Source organism: Clupea harengus, chromosome 7 (assembly GCF_900700415.2).
Source record: "Clupea harengus chromosome 7, Ch_v2.0.2, whole genome shotgun sequence".
NCBI classification, from domain to species: domain Eukaryota; kingdom Metazoa; phylum Chordata; class Actinopteri; order Clupeiformes; family Clupeidae; genus Clupea; species Clupea harengus.
The window spans coordinates 6,249,398-6,271,640 of record NC_045158.1 but is presented as its reverse complement, the minus strand read 5'-3'; the positions used below and the strand labels follow the sequence as shown (position 1 = coordinate 6,271,640).

Genomic DNA, 22,243 nt, shown 5'->3' with positions numbered 1-22,243 from the left:
TGTGTGAAATGACAAATGCACCCCTGATGACATCCTTTTACAAATTTTTTTCTGTCCTTCGCGTAAGGCAGAGAGAACATTGAATGCTCCTACACTGTTTGCTGAAAATATCTCCCCTGCAGAATTGCAAACAAAGCACACACACACACACACACACACACACACACACACACACACACACAAACACACACACACACACACACAAATACACACATACACACACAAATACACACATACACAGACACAATTCCATTTTACCCAAGCAAATTACGAAGCAATCTAACTTGCTTTGAAGTCAGAAGGCACAGAAGAAGATCCACAGGGCAAGTTGTCGGAGGTAGAGAAAGTGGTAAAATATTTGGGTGGGGGGGAAGTGTCTGGGAAGTCTGCCTGAAACAGATAAAAACCGCTCCGTCTGAGACCGATGGTACAAACGTAATTGACAATTAGCTTGGTGACAATCTTAATTACGGCTCGCCTTTTAGGAGCCCGCTGTTCTCTGCATAACCCCTCCTCCTTCCTCATAACCAGAACGCCATCCTGCAGCAGAGGGTTTGGGAAGCAGCCATGCTAAAGGCCCAAACAGCGAGGTGGCCTAAGCCAGCCCCCCCCCCCCCCCCACCACCAGCTAACCCAGGCTCCTGAGATGCCCTAAGCCCCCCCCACCAGCTAACATAGGCTCTTGTGGCCCCTCAAGCTGTGGGGACCTGGCCTGGTGACAGAGGGCTTCAGTGCTAATGACTCACCCTGGAAGGGAGTGACAGCCGGTTAAGGGAGTGGAGGAGTGAGTGGGTGGCGGCTAGGGCTGCTGATAGGTCCTAGAGGGGCCCCGCTGCTGATGAGCGTTAATTACATGTACGACACCAAAGTCTCGACTTCTCACCTCCCCCGCGTCTTCAAATTACTTAGCCTATAGACAGGCGAGGGGCCGGCCCAACTCCGGAACGGTTATTTGTAAGCTTGCAAATGGGTATGCCGATTACCATCCCGCTAACCCAATTTCCCCCATTTAAATTGAAAGTGACAGAGTCTATAAAATCAACACAAACATGCTGCAGAGGTCACTGCATTGGCTCTTTCTCTCTCTATCTCGGCAAACTCAATAACACCCTTTAAAAGCAGAGAAGTCGATGATAATTGTGTGCAGATGGTTGATTATAACCCACCATTAAAGAGAGAGGGAAAAAAACACTGCATCAATGCATTATACTTCTATTTATTGAAACTCTTTAACCCATATTGTAATATTGTATTGCAGTGTCCTGGGGCACTCCTAGCTATTAACATAGTTACAGTCTATAAACTCTGATTTAATTAGGTAAATGCGCACTTAAAGGACTTTTTCCTGGTATCTGCTGGGCTATCATCTTAAATCCTCAGAAGCATCTTTTCTTTTAAAGAGTGTGCTGTTATTGCGGACTACGCATTTAATGTATGATTGATTACGACAAGTAAACCCATGAACAACAAAGTCAACCGTGCCCTGTAAGCGCACCTGAAGCAATCCATTTTGACGAAGGGGGCTCTGTCTCAGCTCTGTGTGCAGGGAATTTCATTTGAGGCGATCCACCGCAGCCCTGCCGAGACTCCAGCGACGGGAACATGCAAAGCACCTCGATTTACACACGGAGCGGTGCGTTTGATTGGATGATGCTCTCGCCCGACGAGTGTCCACTCCGCCATTATGGGGTGACCCACGGGAAACAGCCATTCATCACGCCACATTATTAAAACAACACATGGCAGCCCCATGCTTACGCCCATGATAAATATGCTGTGGAACAGGAGCACTCTTGCTTTGCTTCGGGGTCTTCTTCACTCAGCTAATGAGGAAGAGAGAGAGCGAGAGAAAAGACTGAGAGGAAGAATGGCAGGCTGAGAAGAGGTAGACAGAGAGAGAGAGAGAGAGGGAAAAAGAGAGAGGGAGAGGGAAAGAGAGAGAGGGAGAGGGAAAGGAGAGAGGGATAGAGAAAGGAGAGGAGAGGGAGAGGAAATACTGAAAAAAATTGAAAGAAGAATGGAGATAGAGGATGAAGACATTTTGTAGATATGAAATCTAATGGCCCATGAACATCCACAGGAGGATCATTCTTTCAATTTCCAAAGACCCTAATTGCATTAGAGAGCTGCACTGCTGCGCCCACTGGGCCTATTAAAGCAGGCTTCCGTTGGAATTCCACCCGGCTTTCCATTTTGCATGTCTGTCGAATTGACTGAACTTGCCTGATTCTTCTGAAACAGCCCCCTTCGCTCCTTACCACCCCACTATCCTGGGCCTCTTCCTTTCCATTACTTACTGTAAAGTTTCTGCACACTCATTTCCCCCTTCTTTCTCTCTTTCTCTCTTTCTTTCTTACTGTAACTAAACTTATGGAACTTATTCCAACTCTATGTAGCACTAAGAACTCCCCCTGCAAAATACCTCCGACCATACACAGCCAGTACAGCAAACACCTTACCACCACCCTGTTTCACACACTGCTACTGCTTCCCTCATGTTCGACCACACCACCTGTCCCAGTTTCATCTCATTGTTTTCTCAGGAACAAGCCTACACACCAAACACACACACACACACACACACACACACACACACACACACACACACACAGATAGACAGACAGACAGACAGACAGACATGCGTGCCACTTAGCCCCTCAGTTCTAAACCAATGGGACTTCAGCGCTGTTGTCCCCTGCTCTATTTATAACACTGATGGAGCTTAATGAGCGCCTGACTGATTGGAGTGCTTGCTCCACATGGAAATGGACTTCGGAGGCCCTGGCTGCAATCTCCTGATGACCTCTTTGCCGTTTTGGTCCTGCTTGACATACGGCTTGATTAAATCGGGCCTTGATTGCAACGCCACTGTTGTGTCGGTTGTAAGATCGACATGTACAGCATTTTTTATCTGCCAACGAAGGGAAAGGAAGTGGACATCTGTGTAACCAGGCGTTTTTTTTTGCGAGACAGAGGACAAGAGCCCCATGCCTTCATGTAGTGACATTGACATGGAGGAGATAAGAGAGTGCCGATAAGAGGGCGGCAGTGGTCAGGAAGGTGTCCTGGTAATACAACAGAGTTGCTTTTGTATTCTAGTGCTTGACATGAACTGCCTCTTTTCTTCAAAGAGGGAAAGACATGGGGAGCATCGTTGTTAGGGGCTCCTGCCAGGAGAGGAAATTAATCCAGTGAGTGACTACGACTTTGACCGAAGAGATCATTTAAGTTCCATCAGATTTGCACTCGACACTAAGGCCTCCACAGGAATGCAAAAACGCCACTGGAGGCAGAGACTTAAAAAATGACAATGAACACGGAAGACTTTAATTGGAGATTAATTGGATTTAATTTCCAGACTCAAAATGTTTGATGGTATTGGTGTTCTCGAAGCTGGGGATGACTTATGATGCAAAGATTATGGTGTACACCTTACAAAATAGAAAATCGATGCTCGGTTGCCTCGATTATTTTTAGTCTATAATCACACACACTTGTCTTCTAAGCAGGGAACGCATAACTTCTTCATAGTTTCATAACTTTTCAATCAGTTAGCAGCAGAATATTTAAAGACTAAAATACAGGTTTGGTACACACCACAATGCCCCAAGTGGTTATTAACAGAGTGAAAACTATTTATTCCCACAAAAACCCTGGATAAAGCCTGCGGAAATCAAGTCAAACTCATAAAGAAAAAACTGGATAAGGCAATAACTAAACTGTGTGGTAAACTTGGGAGTGATTGTGCAGTTAAGTCACGTTTCACTTTTGTAGTCGATTCTTTATCGAAACAGTTTACCGCATTTTATTAAATTTAAACTTCACAACATTTTTTGCCCTCCACATAAAAGAATGCAAAGTAGGGAGGGATCCGTCTAAACTGCCGATCTCAGAGCTCCGCCCCTTCTGGCTCTGCCCGGCCCATTGGTTATTCCCAAGCCTCTTCAGAATCTTCAAACAACAAAGATAAACAAGTGTTCCAATTAAGAATTAATTACGCATCATCCGCCCTGTGCTGCTGTCGACTCTGCAGGGACTGTGAGTGCATAAATCAGTGTGTGGGGCAAAAAAAAATACGGCATATTTCAGAGGGAAAAGCAAACAGATAGACAGAGAGAGAGAGAGAAACATAGAGAGAAACAGAGAACGAGACAGAGAGAGAGAAAGAGAGAGGGACAGAGAGAAACAGAGGGAGAGAGAAAGAGAGAGACAGAGGGAGAAAGAAACAGAGAAAGAGAGACAGAGGGAGAGCAAAAGAGAGAGAAACAGAGAAAGATGGGGGACCAATAATCATTTTGAAATGGAGTAAAAAGAGGTGAGAGAGTATTCTGTTCAGCAGGGGACAAAAAAGTACCATAACAAGTCCAGAGCAGAGTAATGATCGTGCTTTAAAGATAAAAAAAAACAGCCACACAGATCCAATTTATCACAGCCTTTGAAGTCAAAGGTACCCAAAATGCACCTCTATCCAGGCCTCTCCGATATAAAAAGCCGGCTTCCTCACTGTGAGCTAAATTACATGTAATGGGCAGTATTTTCACGGGGACCTCTCTTTACCAAATGACCAAAAACAGGCCCTAATGCTGTTTGAAAACAGGACCACTCAAAAGTAGACACAAGTTTTTTTTCTTTTCTCTTTTTGTTGGTAGATCATGATGATCGAACACCTACAATCATGAGTGTGTCTGCGGAGTAAACAGAGAGAGAGAGAGAGAGAGAGAGAGAGAGAGAGAGAGAGAGAGAGAGAGAGTAAGTATGTGTGTATATCTGTGTGTAAATACTGGGACATATGAACCAAGGGAATTATCTATCAAACCAAAGTAGACATATATCTACACAGTTGTTGGTTACAGTCTTTCGGTGTGGACACCCTTGCCAAATCGTGCTGTGTACCAGCCAAGATGGTGTTCAATTGGCAGTCCTTAATGGTGGTGGCGGAGGCCCAGCTGCCAGAGCTAATACCGATGAGTGTAGTGATCTAGTGAGATCTCTCTCATCTCTCTCTTTCATCTTCCCACCTTTCCAGATGACTTGATTGGATCCTCTCTCTCTCTCTGCCTTTCAAGGAGCCACCTCAACACCAGGCTGCCAACAGCACTGAGAGTATCCTAAGCACTTCTACCAGCTACATACATACAGACCAGACACTGAGAGTATCCTAAGCACTTCTACCAGCTACATCCATACATACAGACGTACATACAGTACATACTACGACATAGAGAGGACCAGACACTGAGAGTATCCTAAGCACTTCTACCAGCTACATATGACATACAGAGGACCAGACACATCACACTGTACAGAGTGAGATGACATATTCACATCTATGGCAATGCTGTGGTAAAGAATGAAATTGTTCACAGTCTGAGGGAATCTTCCTATCTCATCTACAGAGTAAGTATTAAAATCTGATGTCTTGTCTTAAATTACCTCTGATCCCTTCCTTTCCAAATTTAGTTGCAAAATATCCCTTGAAATAAGATTAGGTGAGTGCAACTCGATGTTGAAATGGTATAAAACTTTCTGTGAGAACAATTGGTTATATTACCATGAGCCATAACTGCGGGTATTTGACACGTGTAGGTATGAGATCAGCCATTTTGTTTCTAATGGCTTGTGGAAACTGGTTTATTGATGCTTGGTGCACCACTTCAAGCCTGGGTATTTGTCATGGTTAACTCAGAAGTGTAATATCTGTGAATATTTTTAGCCAAGCAAAGTTGGATGTATATTGAGTTAATATAAATGTATTCTGGATGTTCATTTTATGTGACTGTGGCATGGTGTACTATATTTCTTAGTGGTTATCCTTTTAAAACAAGGACGACTTTTTGCAGCTTCAGTACAAATTATTAGAAGCATATGAAGCAGTTTGCTATTAGCATCATATTGGTGACAAGTTGCGTAACATTCTGTTACTTTTTCATTCTTCATTCAAGTTCAACCAAACTACTTTGCATTAATAAAACTTTGCAGGCATGTGATTCAATACTTTTGGACAGTAGTGCACAGCGAGTCCTTTGGCCAGATAAAGCATATATTGCTACTTTTCTGATTGTTCCAATGAGGACAGGGCAGTCCAGTTTCACACAGGCATTCCTTTTCCTTACTGGCCTGTGCTTTTGTTTTCGGTTTTGTCAGAGATTCCTGCCTCCACTCCTTTTTTAAATAAACATGGAGGACAAGGGCAGGAACACCTCGGCTTCTCCGCAGGGAGGTCTGTCGCTGTCAGCCCGGCGGTGGCAGGCTGGTGGCAGAGACAAACAGCGGTACGCACCCGGCTCCGGGAGAGAAAGCTCCGTCTGGACCATGAAACACGTCATCTCTCATCTCCACTGGCTACAGCCAAGGCGGAAGGTCTGTGTGTCTGTGTGTGTGTCTGTGTGTGTGTGTGTGTGTGTGTGTGTGTGTGTGTGTGTGTGTGTGTGTGTGTGTGTGTGTGTGTGTGTGTGTTGGGGGGGCGTACACATCTTGACCTTTAACAAAGTCGAGTGAGTGGACCTCGGGGGCGGCAAGGTCTGGCCATTAAGCCCAATGAGGAAGTTGTTGGGGCTCTTATTAAGAGAGGGAACCGTGAGGTTGGAGGACGGCGACGCAGCCAAGCACCAGGGGCACGCATATGATGGGCGTCTGTGACATTTAGAGGGTGCTGTACTCTGTGCAGGCTCTGTGTGGGCCACCCCGTGTTAAAGGAGTGGAAACGAGAGCCGAGTTAAAGTGCACAGGGTCAAAAATTAGATTAGTAATTAGAGTCTCTCAAATTATTGCGTCGCTCTTGGAAAACTATGACTTGCCTGAAGCTGGCCTGGTGGTTAATTGATAAAGGGTGAAAGGCAGGAAGAGTACTTCCAAGATACATGTCAAATCTTTTGTTCAAACAGAAATACTGTCAGAACTTGGCCATCATTAACCAACACCAAATGAGTTCCTGGGTCAACAACTAACTGAACATGTAATGACATAAAAGTCAATTCCAAATTGAATATTTGTATTGTTTTCTAAAAGACACAGTGGACCTCTGAAATCTGCATTTGCTCCTGTGGTTTGTCCTCTGATGTCTCCATGTTTGCCAGTTAATCCAGGCCATCAAAGATAGGTTACATAGATTGCTTTCCATGGGGTATTCCGTAGAGCTGTGCTTTAATACTGGTTCTCACTGTAACTGCGCTCGACAAGTCTCACCTCTGCCAGGGGCACTATGCCCTGGATGTCCCTCTGGCTGATGTAGATATAGGAGAGAGCCTCTGCCTGCAGGCCCGTGGCTGGGTACTCAATTTGCCATCGGATGGTCTGGGTGGACTTGAGGTTGATAAAGTTGTCAATCTCGAAGTCGACGGACATGACCTCGTAGAAGGACCCCTCGAGTCTAGAAAAGAAATGGGAAAAAATGAACAGGAAGTTACACTTATGGTTATATGAGGAAGCTCCAGCATGAACAACTGTTTGTCCTTGAGCAACGAAGAGCGATGTAAACGGCTTCAGTCTGCCTTGTAGCGCAGCATGCCTACTATCTAAACTTGAATGATCCTGTTACATGTTGAACAAAGCAGAAAGCACACCTTGGCTGAGGGTCTAATTATGCTTGAGTATTACAAAACACCTTTATCTCTGTCTCTCAGAAAGAAGAGTCAACACATATATTTAGAATAGCACATGTCTTGTGACAACGTGACAGGTTCACACACCTCATCCATTGTGAAAGTCTGGAAGTTTTCATGTTTTTTGGGCTGCCAGTTAAATTTCAATTTTTTTAAACTCAAAGGAGGAAGAGGTGACTCACTATCTGGTCCCGTAAAAAAAATGTAAATTATTACAGCACCACTGTGAGGAGAGTGACCATGGTGCTGGCGAGCCCAGCTAATCTGCAGGAGGAGGAAAGTCAGTCATAATTCATGAGGACTCACAGTAGGCCGGCGCACCAGAGGCATAAGGAGAAAAACGGCCTTTAGATTGATTCCAAAGAGGTTTTTCAGATGCAAAAAAAGTCATTTGCTCAGAGACAGACGTTCAAGATTCGCCTTTATGCCTCCCCCACCTTTATGATGTATAACCGGACACAGTCGAACCTTGACCCCCTCCGATTGCTCTGGTCTGCCCTCCGCCCTGAGACAAATCTTGCCTCCTGCGTTTTTCTCTGGTAACCTCCAAAAACGAGCTCCATTACCCCCCACCCAATTGGATGGTTGATGGATGTCACAGTGTCTGACCTCTCAACTCTCCAATGAATTTAGCCACGAAACAATAAATCAATACACGAGTAGACAACACTTTTTGATGCTGCTCAACTGCAAGAGTCCATGTGCACGTACCATGTGAGGTGAAACAGGGTAAAGAATTTGATGGGTTTGTTTGTGGGTGTTCAAAGTTCAAAGTTGAGTTCAACTGCTTTAAACTAGTGTCTTTTTCAATTACAGACTTTGATGAAAGAATTAGTTTAACATAGAAAGATGGTCATTAGCACTGTAATCCTTTCTTCCTGCATTGCAAACCTTTCATGTAATAAGGTTTAAAACTTTAAAAATCTAAAGAAAGCTACATTTGCACACAAACCATGGAATGTGCTATTGGGTGTATCTGGGATGAAAAGGACAATCTGAGTAAATTGCATTTTTCACAGAATCCTCTCAAGATAAGATCTCACGTAAAGGATTCGTATACAGGTATATCACATATGAAGTCACTGTGAGCTCTCGCTCTCTTCTTCTCGTCTGTCTGTACTGCTGATTGTTTGTGCATCCAATGGCAACACCAATAGGAATCTCAGCTGAGTCCCTTAACAGGAAGCACTGAGCACTGAGCGTCGATGCCAAAGCACGACTTTGTGATAAAAATGGAAGCGCTGATGTCACATCCTGATTACGAGAAAGCGTCAGCCTGTTATCCTCTCAGAGTTGACAAAAGCACAGTCCCCCAGACACAGCTCTGAAAACACTGCCACTCCAGCCCCCCCCCCCTGTTGTGTAAACATGAAGGTGAATCTCAGCCATGCCAAGTTACAAGTGCCAACTAGTCCTTAGATAGCATGGCATTTTGGGCCACCCTGGCAGTGCCAACTAGTCCTTAGATAGCATGGCATTTTGGGCCACCCTGGCAGTGCCAACTAGTCCTTAGATAGCATGGCATTTTGGGCCACCCTGGCTTTAGATCATGGTTGGTAAGAATGCATGAAGCCCAGCTGAAAGTGGCATCTGAGCAGAGCTGTCTACGGATGAAAATGGACAGCTCAAATGGCATTGGCGTCGAAACCAAATGTTGATGACCTTAAAAGGCCAACTGAGTTTAAATGTCAATCTCAATTTAGCTGTCTGTTCAATGTAACTGAACAAACTCAACTGGTAATCTGAAACTTGGCTACCATTTGAGAGTCTATTTATCTAGGAACAAGGATCTAGGAAATGGCCATCTCAACTTCTGTCTTTAAACTCTTATGTTCTGTTAATCTGGCCCAGGTGGAGTGAAATCCAAAAGGAGGAGGATGGTGAGTATCACTTCTTAAAAAGATTAACCTTTGCCCAAAGATTTGGAGAAGGAAATGGAGTAGTTTGATGTTATCATCATTTGATTCTACAGTGCGGAACCTCCAATAAGACATCACCCTTGATTCTAAAAGAGGTGAATCCAATGATTCTGTCATTGAAATAGAGTCTGGCTAAAATATATTTTGAACAAATCAACCATTTTCACTGAAATCTTTAAAGAGCAAACATTATCAACCACCATGGTGCCAGAGCAATAGCAGAAGACAGATGAGTCTGAGCTGATCGATCTCTGAATCCTGTGGATCAGTCTGAGTTGATCTATCTCTGTATCCTGTGGATCAGTCTGAGTTGATCTATCTCTGAATCCTGTGGATCAGTCTGAGTTGATCCATCTCTGTATCCTGTGGATCAGTCTGAGTTGATCTATCTCTGAATCCTGTGGATCAGTCTGAGTTGATCCATCTCTGTATCCTGTGGATCAGTCTGAGTTGATCCATCTCTGTATCCTGTGGATCAGTCTGAGTTGATCGATCTCTGAATCCTGTGGATCAGTCTGAGTTGATCCATCTTTGTATCCTGTGGATCAGTCTGAGTTGATCCATCTCTGTATCCTGTGGATCAGTCAGCAGGTCAGCTGATCCATCTCTGAATCCTGTGGATCAGTCAGCAGGTCAGCTGATCCATCTCTGAATCCTGTGGATCAGTCTGAGTTGATCCATCTCTGTATCCTGTGGATCAGTCTGAGTTGATCCATCTCTGTATCCTGTGGATCAGTCTGAGTTGATCTATCTCTGAATCCTGTGGATCAGTCTGAGTTGATCCATCTCTGTATCCTGTGGATCAGTCTGAGCTGATCCATCTTCATATCCTGTGGATCTGTTGGAATGCTCCAGAACCGATCCGGAAGTTCTCCATCCCAGATTAACCCTGTGTTTGCCTTAGACCAGCAGAGGCCATGGCTCACTGTGCTGCCTTGCATTTTCTGTGACTGTGACTATGCACTTGAATTAAAAGATGCATTCAAGCGTGTGAACACGAGAACGGAGGGACAGCAGATACAATGGCTTTAGGGATGCCCATCAAACACATACTACAGTGGACACATACACACACACACATATATATATATATATATATATATATATATATATTCACTATAGTATGACTGCATAGCCCTATAGATGTGTTGTCTCTTGTTAGTTTGGTTGTGGCTCAGTACAATGTGAGGCCAGAGAGAGGCAGCAGGTGACTAATCTCAGGATTCAGGCACATGTCTCCCAGTCCTCGGTGATAATTTGTTGTTAGCGCTGAACACACTGGCGGCAGGCGGGAAGGCGGAGAGAGTGAGAGAAAGAGAGAGAGAGAGAGAAGAGCGAGAGAGTGAACAGAGAGAGAGCTCTCTTCTCTTCAGCTGCATTAATTAGCCATCATTGATTTTGGCCATTCTGTGCCTGAGACGAGAGGTGAGAATATTTATTTTGTGTCAGAAGGAATAAAACCAGGAGACGAGGGCTCCGAGCCATACATCACGCCGGCTTGTTGTTTAACCTTTGCAGAGAAAGTCATATTTCAAAACCACGGGGGGGGGGGGGGGAACAGGCCGAGCACAGAGAGAAAAGGGGGTTTGCGATGGAAGGGGGGTGTAATCACTGAGGCTTAAAAAGCAATGCGTCACCGATGACAGGTTCATTCAGGTGGGCCCATTCCACTGATGCGACTTGTACTTCTGGAAGTTTGTCCGAGTCTTCCTCTTACAGAGACCTCAAAATAAATACACTCAAGAAAACTCAAGACAAAAAGACTCTTAGAGACAACAATCTAATTAATATTATATTCTAACCATATTATCCTCTTGAAGTGCTAATAACACTTAACGTTTTATCGTGAACCACATGCCCATTCTCCCTTTGGTTTCCAATGTTGCTGTTTGCCACATGGTAGAAACAAGACATAGCTTTTGGTGAGATAAAGACAGATGTGAAAAACAGAGAGTGAGAGAGAGAGAGAGAGAGAGAGAGGGAAAGAGAGAGAGACTAGGGTGGAGGGCGAGGCTATTCTGTTGTGCCTGACCACTAGTGCTCAGCCGTGTGTAAAATGGGCCAGTGTCACAACTGAGCTGCACCACAAGCTAATGCCTTCTGGGCTCCAGGCTGGAAGAAAACCGCACAACTGGCCCCCAACCGATTCCACGGTGACCGGTGCGTGAAACCCCAGCATCACCCCACCACCCCCACCCCGCCCTGCAGCCATGCCGGGCCAGCGTACCGTAAGGCTGCCTTATCGGCAGACAGGGGCGGCAAAACAGGATCCATTCTCCCCCCCCTCGGCGAGAGGGAGAAAAGGCCAAGATGCACAGCCAGGCCCTTCATCGTCCCTGCACTCGAGTCAGAGAGGAGAGGAAGAGGAGCGTCACGCCTCTATCTGTTCGGTTCCACATGAAGGGCCACGGGCCCCGACCAAACAGAAACTTTCCCTCCTCTTATTCTGCAACCAGGGCTCTTGAAGGGTTCTTCAGGCTGAGGTTCTTGAGGGCAGATTGCATTCTCCCCGTAGGAGAATTTCTTGTTTTTTTTTTATAATACTCCACACAAACTAGGTCACCATAACCGAGAGCGCGCAAGAGTGCACATTCCTGAATATCCACTTGAATCTGCCATGATCCTAAAAACAACAACAACAAAAGGCGGAACGGCAAGGCCGAGATAAAAATGTCACAATGGGGGCCCGTTGAAAAAAATAAAAAAAAATGCCATGGTGAATATTTTAACACGGCTTTCAAGCTAAACTTGGAGCTCCCTTTTGTTCACGGCATCTCATATGCTTTGGCCCCTGTGAAAGTCTTTGTTCTCGTCTCTGGAAAGCAAAGTGTGACACATCAAAACAGCAACAGCAAGAGGCTGTCCGTGCAGCTAAACAGCCCAGTCACGGAGGTCTGTTTAGAGTCACACTGCCGTCTGTCTCCTCAACCTACATGCCACATATGGAAACCAAAGGCCCAGTCTGCAGACGGGGGAATATTGTTGTGTGAATCGCATGCACTGACAGCTGGAGCAGATGGAGAGAAATGCATCAATAGGAATAGAAAGATGGATAGTCACAGACAGACACAGAGACAGACAAACAGATAGACAGTAAAAGAGAAAGACAGAGAGAGAGAGGGAGAAAGAGGGAGGGGGACAGAGAGAGGGGGGGAGAGAGGGAGGGACAGAGAGAGGGGGAGAGAGGGAGTGTGAGAGAGAGATGGAGGGGAGAGAGGGAGATAAATGAAATAATACCAAATATATCCTAGTAAACCTAAAAGGCATACAAAATACATCAGAGGGGGAAAACTGTCAGTCAGCAATTATGATGTGTCAAAACCCCAGGGACTTACTGCAACTCCGCAAACTGCTTAAACAGTGTCAGGACATGCACTGATATGAATGTTAAAATAACTGAACATTAAACACGCACTTCACAAAAAAGTTTGTTCTTCAAACAGAGACAATTTTGACCCTTGGTTTTCTTAAGAAGTGTTTTTAACTCAGCTCACAATCCAAGAGCTCATGTTTGAGGAAAAATGTTGATTTTTGTTTATCTCTCCATGACCACCCTCTTTCCTCTCCATGTATTCCACAAACACACACACACACACCCTCTCTCTCCATCTGTCTCTGTCTCTCACACACGCACACATCACCTCTCTCTCTCTCTCTCTGTCTCTCACACACACACACACAAACAGACACCCACACACACACACACACACACACACACACACACACACTATATCTCTCAGTCACTCTCACACACACACACACAGACACCCACACACACACACACACACACACACTATATCTCTCAGTCACTCTCACTCACACACACACACACGGCAAGAGTGGGAGACTTGATCTCATCTGAGCACACAGCAGCCTGGAGAGAGGATCTCAGTGAGTGTGAATGGAGGCTGGCCCTGCTGAAGGCTGCAGAGGTGCGGCCCTTGGGGGCAAGAGATGTCAGGAGGGGGGAGAGGAAAGAGTGTCTGGGAGCATTCCTCTGTCACCGTCTAAGTCTCTGCTCTATCTTTCTCTCATCGCACTCACTAACACACTCTATTTATGTCCGTCACCTTCTCTCTCCTCCTCCTCCCCACCCTCTCTATCTCTCTCTCCCTTTCCCTCTCCCTCTCCCTCTCACACACACACAGACACACAGGAACATTCGTTTTTTAGCAGTCCTATCTTTTTTTCTCTCTGTCTCTCTCTGGCTTTGTCTGCTTCTGTGATGTGTACAAGCGCATGATCGGTCACACACACACACACACACACACACACACACACACACACACACACACACACACACACACACACACACACACACACACACAGAGAACACAGCGTCTATCCCACTGAGGAGGGCTGAAGGTGAAAGGGGTTGAGTACAGGTGCGGTAGCTGGAAGACACACACTCCCTCCTCCGATTCCGACAGGCATCAAACACCGCCGTGCGGCGGGGGCCGGAGCCGGCGCTCAGCTGTCGAGGTGGAGCGGCCGAGCGTGACGGAGGACGAGAGGGGTATGCTGTCGCGTCACGTCACGAGGCCACTCCAACGCATCGCCTCTCCTCAGTCACGCTGTCACGCCAGCCAGCTAGCTAGGCTGGTCAGCCGCATCCACATCTGTTTACCTTCCCTCCCTGACCCTACGCGTACACACACGCACACACACACACGCACACGCACGCACGCGCACGCACACACGCACACACACACACGCACACGCACACGCACACGCACACACACACACACACATACACGCACACACATACGCATATCCGGCCTCCAGCCAGCGGATGACCGCCATCAGCCCCTAACCACCTGAACATCTGACCCCACCCACATCAATCACGGCGATGAAAAAAGGAGGTCATGCCATTCTGTCGGTCTGTCTGTCTGTCTGAGTGCGTTATTTGAGAGCGACGAGAGAATACCAGACTGCTTAAGCCAAGGTAATCATGTTTAAATCACATTTTTTGTTGAGTTCCTGTAGACAGAATTTCTTTAATTAAAATTTAGATTTTTTTTTTCATCACCCTACTTCATATTATTATTTTTTGCTTTTCTCTCTGTTCAGAGATGCTTTATGCAATATATTATTTATACCTCCCACACACAGGTACACATATGTGGGTGTAACATGTATTTAGGTACATGGATGCATGTATGTATGTGGGTGTGTGTGTGTGTGTGCGTGTGCGTGTGCGTGTGCGTGTGTGTGGGTGTGTTTGTGCTCACACACGTATTATATTTCTGTTTACTCAGGTCTCCCCATACAATGTTAACATGGAGTGCAGCAGCGGGACAACGCCTCCACTGCCCTGCTCTTGACGGCAGAGGGCAGAGGCCCTGGCCCACAGTTAAGCTCAATTTGGCTTGGGCAGCTATTTTTCTTTTCCCCGTCCGCATCATTTGCATACTTTATTGGATGCTGATGGGTATCCCTTGACCTTTGTGTGAGTGTGTGTGAGTGTGTGTGTGTGTGTGTGTGTGTGTGTGTGTGATACACCTCTACTTTGGCAGAGAACAGAGACACGTTCCCCTTTCAGAGTTCTGATCTGCACACTGTCCCTATCCGAAAAACACACAAACACAAAGAACAAGACAAACACGCTGTCGCCCAGGGAGATACATGGCAGTTGGTGTGCAGCTTGTTAACAGGCTGAGTGCTGAAGAAAGGGGGGACAACACTCTGAAAACCACACAAACTCACACATACACTCATTCTCTTTCTACTCACACACACACTCTCTCTCTCTATCACACACACGCACACGCACACGCACACGCACACACAAACACAGCACTGGCAGAGTTCCTAATTCATCCACTTCCCCCAAACAATGGCCACAACATTTAAATAAGGATCAGGGTATCAAAGGCTTTTCTTTTGCGACGGCATGAGCTCACTCTCCGACTCCCCATCTGGACTTTTGGTCTGCGCAAGCTGGAGCGTGGCCCAGACGCTGTGTTCTTCAAAAAGGGCACGCGCACGACGTCAGGGAGGGGGGGCGGTGGGGTAGAAACAACTCACAATGCGACCGTGAAAGAAAAGCTCATTCGCCCGCAATCCACCTGAGGTGCTCTGAATCAGTATACACCTTTCCTTTTTTTTTTTTACTTTCTCTCTCTCACTCTCAACACCCCCCCACCCCCACCCTCCCTTCAGCTTCAAGACTTCCGTTCCAAAACAGAATTCAAAACAGTTCCAGTTGCACACCAATTTGTGTGTAATCCACGCTGACAACTTGTCACCTTCAGGGGCTAAGCGGAAGAAAAACAAGCAGCATAGCTTTTTTTCTTCCCTTTTGTTTTTTGTCAGAAAGCCATGAAAACACGTCCTGCGCAGACTCCGCTCTTCCCCCCGCAGACCCCCCTAAGGTCAAGGAGAAAGGATGGCACAGGGGGTGAGGTGGATTTATATACAAACGAAGTGACTTAATGCCACTCAAATTACAGAAAGGTGAAATGTTACGTTGAGGAGAAAACACACAGACACACACACACACACACAGACACACACACTGTGAAAAGGGTGAGGCTACATCGGTGATCTGGGGGTCAGTGACATCTCTGTGTCTTTGTTTGCAGGAGATAAGCCACTTAGGGGCTTGGACCGCTCCTGTGCTTATGCAGCAAGGACAGCAGCGATCAATAGAGCGGGCGCGGCTAGCAACACGCACGAGCACAAAGTGGGCGCCATGAGAAGACGAGGCTTTTCTGTCCAGCAGGACAATCGCATTCACGATCAGCGCATCTTTACTGTCAGTAAGTGTTGCGTGTGCATTCACACCGAAGCATTTAACCCGGAGAAGGTAGGAATCACTGAATACAGGGTCTTATCACCTCTGAATTTCTGCTTTTGGGTCCTTTTGTGGACACAATAACATCTGCCAGAGAGACAGGATGTATAGAGCGCATGAGGACGGGAAGGAGGGAGTGAGAGCAAAAGAAAGAGAGAATGAGGCAGAGTGATGGTTGAGATGAAGAGAAGAAAAGAGTGTGCTGGAGGGAGAGAGAGAGAGAGAGAGAGGGAGAGAGGAGGGGCAACTGATTTGTAGATGACATAAAATGAATGAAATGCCACCTGCAGGCGAGCCTCATTCCGGCAGCTGCATGATAGAGGCGGTGACATGTCGGGCAGGCTGGACCATCCACTGTTTCCTCAGCCCAGGCAACAACCATAAACAAACACCGAAAAATGCGAACCCACAGACTGTGAATGAGTCATTGGCAAACCCATATTATTTACCGGAATCCCTCGGAGCTACAATTTCATGGCCCTACACTAAGGTATAAACAAGTGTTAAACTGGGCAAGAACGAGCTCCACCGGCGATGCACCATCCTTTCTCGGAAGATACACAAAGAAAGACAGAAAGTCACAAGTTTTATTAACTTGTCTTAACAATATTTAGTTTTATTGACTGTCTTAACACTCTTTAGGAGCGAGTCATATTTGAGCTCTGAGGTGTGTTGGTGGTCCGGGCTCTCTCGCTCTCTCTTTCTCTCTCTCTCTTGCTCACTCTTTCTTTGGTCATGTTGTGTGCCTCGTGTGTTAAACGTTGTACTCTGGAGGGTGGGGTTGAAATACAAATTTGTATCCCACTCCTGAACATTGGTGCCTCTAATGGCTGTGTCGGTTATACCAAGAACTACCACTGGAGGGGTAGGGGGAACTGAAACGTGCTCTAAAGTTCTTAATACAGTAACAATGACTTGGTTCTGTGCATTTGGAAAATCATATTAAATGTTGCCATCACGACCTAGTGACTCTAACAGACATCACACATCATTATCACTTATCTCTCAGAAAAGACAGCTACACAATAATGGTCACAGATCTCATGTGGAAGATGGCATATCTTGAAACCAATCTAGCTCACAGATCTCATCCCTGAAAAGATCCAGCTCAAATTCGTGTTCTTTCTTTCTTTCTTTCTTCTCTCTCTCTCTCTCTCTCCCCTCTTCTCTTCCAGCTGCTCCATCTGCGCTGGCCTCTCCTCCATCCCTCACCCTCTCTGAGGAGACACAAGACATAATTCACCCTTATGGGTTTTCTGTGAGAGGAGAGGTAAAGCCGGAGCACCACAGTCCGTGCGTTAGAAACCTGGAGAGCTGTGGCAAAGGCGTCAGCCGAGAGTTGCGGTCTCATCCCCCCCAGCTGGATGTATGGCCACAATCTGTTCCCACACCTCAGCGGCATCCAATTGCACTTCCTGGAAGAGGGGAGACGTGGGAAGAAAAAAATAGGTCTTCCCACCATTATTTGCGATGATTGATTTTCTTCCAGGAGGCAATGAAAGGGTGGTGTTATGAGGTGAGAAGAACAGGTTGGGAATGTAGGGTGTTATCTCTTGATTTTTATTGGCGATACTGCTATCATAAAACAGGCATATGATGTGCATCCGGTTTCTGATATATGTGAACAGGCTGAAATACTGGATCGTAACTCCTTTAGGGGCATATCTGGCAGGCAAATAAAACAAACCAAAACACGAGAAATCCCTCACCAAGAGCATGTAGACTGCTCCAAAATGGAAGCCAAAAGAGAAAAAGAGAGAGAGGGAAAGGAGGAGGGAGGGAGAAGGGGCGAACATGTTTGCTGGACGGGCTGCACGAGGCGTGCAGTGCCAATGTCATTTCTTCCTTTTTCTTCTGTTCCCTGTTTTCTCCCCCTCACCACACGCCTTACAGTAGTCGCCAATCTTTCTCATCAGCTCGATTCGCAGACGGGCCTTTGAAAAGATAAGCGCTTCTGAAGTGTGTCATGAAAATGATGTTTCAAATACAGCGACGTCAACCAACCTTGACGCCAATTTCACTGCCTCGCGCAAGATTTTCAATAACTGCAATTCAACACAAAGCCCTGGCAAGCAGGGAAAGCGGCGGGATAGAAAGCGAAACGGGGGAAGGAGAGAATGAGAGAAGAAAAGAGAAAGAGAGAGAGAGAGTAAATCTAAATACATAATACGTGCTGGGTGCTTGGGGGAGAGAGACACAAGTGCAGGAGTGGGTGAATTAGGGTAGGGGGGAGGAAGGAGGAATGAGGTGGTGGGGTGTTCTAATTGAGTTTGAGCTCTTCTTATATCAGGCCGCAAACACAATTAGCCATCTCCCAGAGTGCTGACGGTGAACCGGATGGCCTGGGACCTCAGCCCCCCCTGACCCTAAGGGGATGAGGCCGCCCCCCGTGTCAGTCGTACTCAGACACACATCTAATAGGGGGCTCCATACACTCTTCACACAACAAGCCACCCTCCACTTAAAATTCACCCAGGCATCGACACACAAAAAGGGATGAATTCACAGGATTGATTTTTTTCCCCCTCCATTCCTCTATATTGGAGAGGGGGAGTGGAGGCGATTCCTTGAGTCTTTTCCCTCCCTGCATATGAGGAAAATTGATCCTGTTATAAATATTTAAGGGTCCCCAAGGTTGAATATTCAATCGTGTATATGTGATTATATTTTCCCCTCAGAAGTGGAGCCTCATGTCAGAAAGAATGTCATGGGTCGCCGGGCAAGACAGAGTGCCGCGACAACCCATTCAAACCTGATTGTGGCCTTCCCAGAATTCCTGAACTGAATTATTGGGCTGCTAAGCTGTTTTCTCCACCAAGTTCCTCTGTAACATACAACCGGCCCCAGAAATGCCATGACTCCATGCGGTTTCCATTCAGCTCCATATGTACGGTTTCATGTTCAAACAAAACGAAAAGAATATGTGATTGCAATAGAAAAAAAGATGCAGTGAACTTAATCTTAAAATAGGACTTCTGTAAAAAAAAAAAAATGATAATCCTTCTGTAGATCTCACCCTAAAGACACAAAGGGGAGAAGCCTTCCTCTTAGACTGACAGGAAGATGTAAACATTAAGTTAGTCTTTCACTCAACGTTACACATTAGGGAATAGATTGTCTACACATCACCCTCGGAGGAAAGACAAGATTGGATTCTGTGAAATGGCAAAATAGCATGAAAAATCTCACAGCACACACCGCGACTGGAGTCCTTTCATTGGGGAGATGACTGCAGAAGACACAGAAGGCATTTGACCTCAGGTCTTTACATTGTCATATCGTCTTACACTTGCAGCGATTCAACTATCCAGCACGTTGGCACTACAATTCAGAACTACAGCAATTCAACAATTCAGTGCGATTCTTCTACATGCAAACTGTGGCAGAATACATTAAATATTAAAAAGCCAGTATCTAATTAGTTCTTCTTTCTGCATGAGGAGGGAGGGGGGAATGGATCTCCGAACATCACATCTAAGAAGTCATTTTTCAAAACAAATTGCCTCCCAGGGATGAAGATGGCTAAAAGTGCAGAGAAAAGCTTGGATGTGTTGACAGGAAGAAAAGGAAGCATTCCCACGGAGAAAGGGGATGGGGAGGTGTGGATGTGTATGTGGTGTGTGTGTGGGGGAGGGGGGGGGGTCAGTTGGCATGCAGGGGGGCTATAAATACAGATGTAAATTTAGGGACTAATACATGCTAGTGCTGGGATCAAACTGACTGAATTGGGCCAGGTATCGGGCCGCCTGTCATCCGGACCGCTCAGACCTTAAAATACAGCCAAACCCCCAAAGAGGCAACTTCCCTCTCCCCCTCTCCCCGAGTCCCCCCCCCCCCCCCCCCTTGCACCAAGAGGCTGACCTGAGGCTGGCAACTGTCCATACGCCTGTCTGGGCTGACACTGACCATTCAGGTGTGAGTCTCTGGGCTCTTTTGGAGTGTGTGTGTGTGTGTGTGTGTGTGTGTGTGTGTGTGTGTGTGTGTGTGTGTGTGTGTGTGTGTGTGTGTGTGACAGCACGAGTCTGCATGCTGTCTGTATTGCACTGTATTGTATTGTACCGAGAACAAAAATCACTATTTCTGGCTCATGGCTGTTGAAAAAGAGCAGCACAAAACAGAACTGCTTTACACAAAGAATGGCACTTTAGCTGTAAAGTGGAGCTGTGCACAGTGTGTGGCACACACTCACCCACACACTCAATAAACACACACACACACACACTGTCTCAGAGTATGAATTTCTCATGGCACTCTGAGAGGCAGGGAAGGGGACAGGCAGCTGAAGTGGGGCAGTTTGTCTCCTCGGAGCGCCAGATGAGTAGCCCTGGGCCTAGCCGCGGGGGCAGAAGAGGGGTAAACACGAATTGTGCCCCCCCCCCCCCCCCTCCTGCCTAGTTCTCCATATCAATCGTCGTATAATTAATGTGACCATGTCCATCATCAAAATGAAGGTCAGGGGAAAAAAACATGGGTCTCTCTCTCTCTCTCTCTCCTCACCCCATCCTCCCACTCCCTCTGGCTGACTCTGAAGGCAAAGAGTGTCACTGAGGCTTTTCAGTCTGGAGGCAGTGCAAAGCCACAGTGCCTTATGACGCAGGGGGAGGGGGGTTATTAGGAGGGGGAGGTGGAGGTGGAGAGGATGCTACTAATGCATTTCTAATGACACCCGCTAGTTTGCCAGGCCTCTCTGGCTAAAAGGGCTACTTTTAAAGGTCATTGTCAGCAATGAGAGCTGGCCTTCCACAGTCATTAGAGTACTGCGGCCAGGGCCCAGATGCGTACATCAAAGAGACAGCGAGGATGATGGGAGGAGGGACAGGCAGACAAACAGGCACATTGAAAGGGTGGACGGATAGCCGGATGGTTGGATGGATGGATGGATTGCCAAAGTGACGGAGGGTCCAGCAGATGAAGCTGAGAGAAATAGACACATTCAAACGGAGTCTGCCTTTTTCCACGTAGAACAGACTTGTTGATTAGAGCAGGAACAGAACAGAGGGCTGCACTCTAAATGGAGGAGCATGAGTCTCTTCCACACGCCACAGCATAGCAGAGCAGAGGCTGCCTTAACCTTAGCGCACACTGAAACGCAGACGACTGCCTTAACCTTAGCGCGCACTGAAACGCAGACGACTACCTTAACCTTAGCGCACACTGAAACGCAGACGACTGCCTTAACCTTAGCGCACACTGAAACACAGACGACTGCCTTAACCTTAGCGCACACTGAAACACAGATGACTGCCTTAACCTTAGCGCACATTGAAACTCGGACGACTGCCTTAACCTTAGCGCACACTGAAACACAGACGTCTAGCGCAACCTTAGCGTACACTAAAACGCAGACGGCTCATTGCTTTTCAGGGAAAAGCTCTCCAGCCAGGTTTCTCATCAACCAGTGAGCAAATGTTTGTTGAAAAGAGTCTAAATACTTTTAGATGCAAAACAATATTTTCATGGTGACAGAGGATGCAAGACTGATGTTTACCGTCATACGTAACATTTGTGAAATAAAATAGACGATTCGTGTGAATAATATATCAATGGTTGTGTGTGCCACCTCCTGTGCTGAATGATGATATGTTTTGTATAAAAAAAACAAACAACGCAAAATATGTAACATGAGGTTAACAAACAGATGTTCTGTGCTAAATAGACCGGACAAAATACCTCATTTAATTATCCATAAGGCTGGCTCTGTGTGGTCAGGTGTGTGTGTGTGTGTGTTTCTGTGTTTGTGTCAGTGTATGTATGTGTGTGTGTTAGGATGTGTGAAATTGGGATAATAAAAAGGTGGCAGCTTAGGAAGAGCAGAGCAGTGAAAAATGCAAGGCAATAATGATGAGAGTGAAAGACAGACAGCAGCGAGGGCAGGAAAAAATTGCGAAACGAGAGAAGAAGGGTAAGAGCACAGAGAGGAGAGG

The 22,243-nt window shown here is 46.4% G+C and overlaps 1 protein-coding gene across 2 annotated transcripts in view; it reads right to left on the bottom strand.

Annotated features, from left to right (window-relative positions):
• si:dkey-215k6.1 (transmembrane protein 132C) overlaps positions 1 to 22,243 on the bottom strand; it is a 163,373-nt gene that overhangs the window by 33,961 nt on the left and 107,169 nt on the right. For both annotated transcript variants that reach the window (XM_012815851.3, XM_031570300.2), the window contains exon 4: positions 7,186 to 7,369. In XM_012815851.3, coding sequence (XP_012671305.2) covers positions 7,186 to 7,369 — 184 coding nt within the window. The remainder of the gene's footprint in view (positions 1 to 7,185; positions 7,370 to 22,243) is intronic.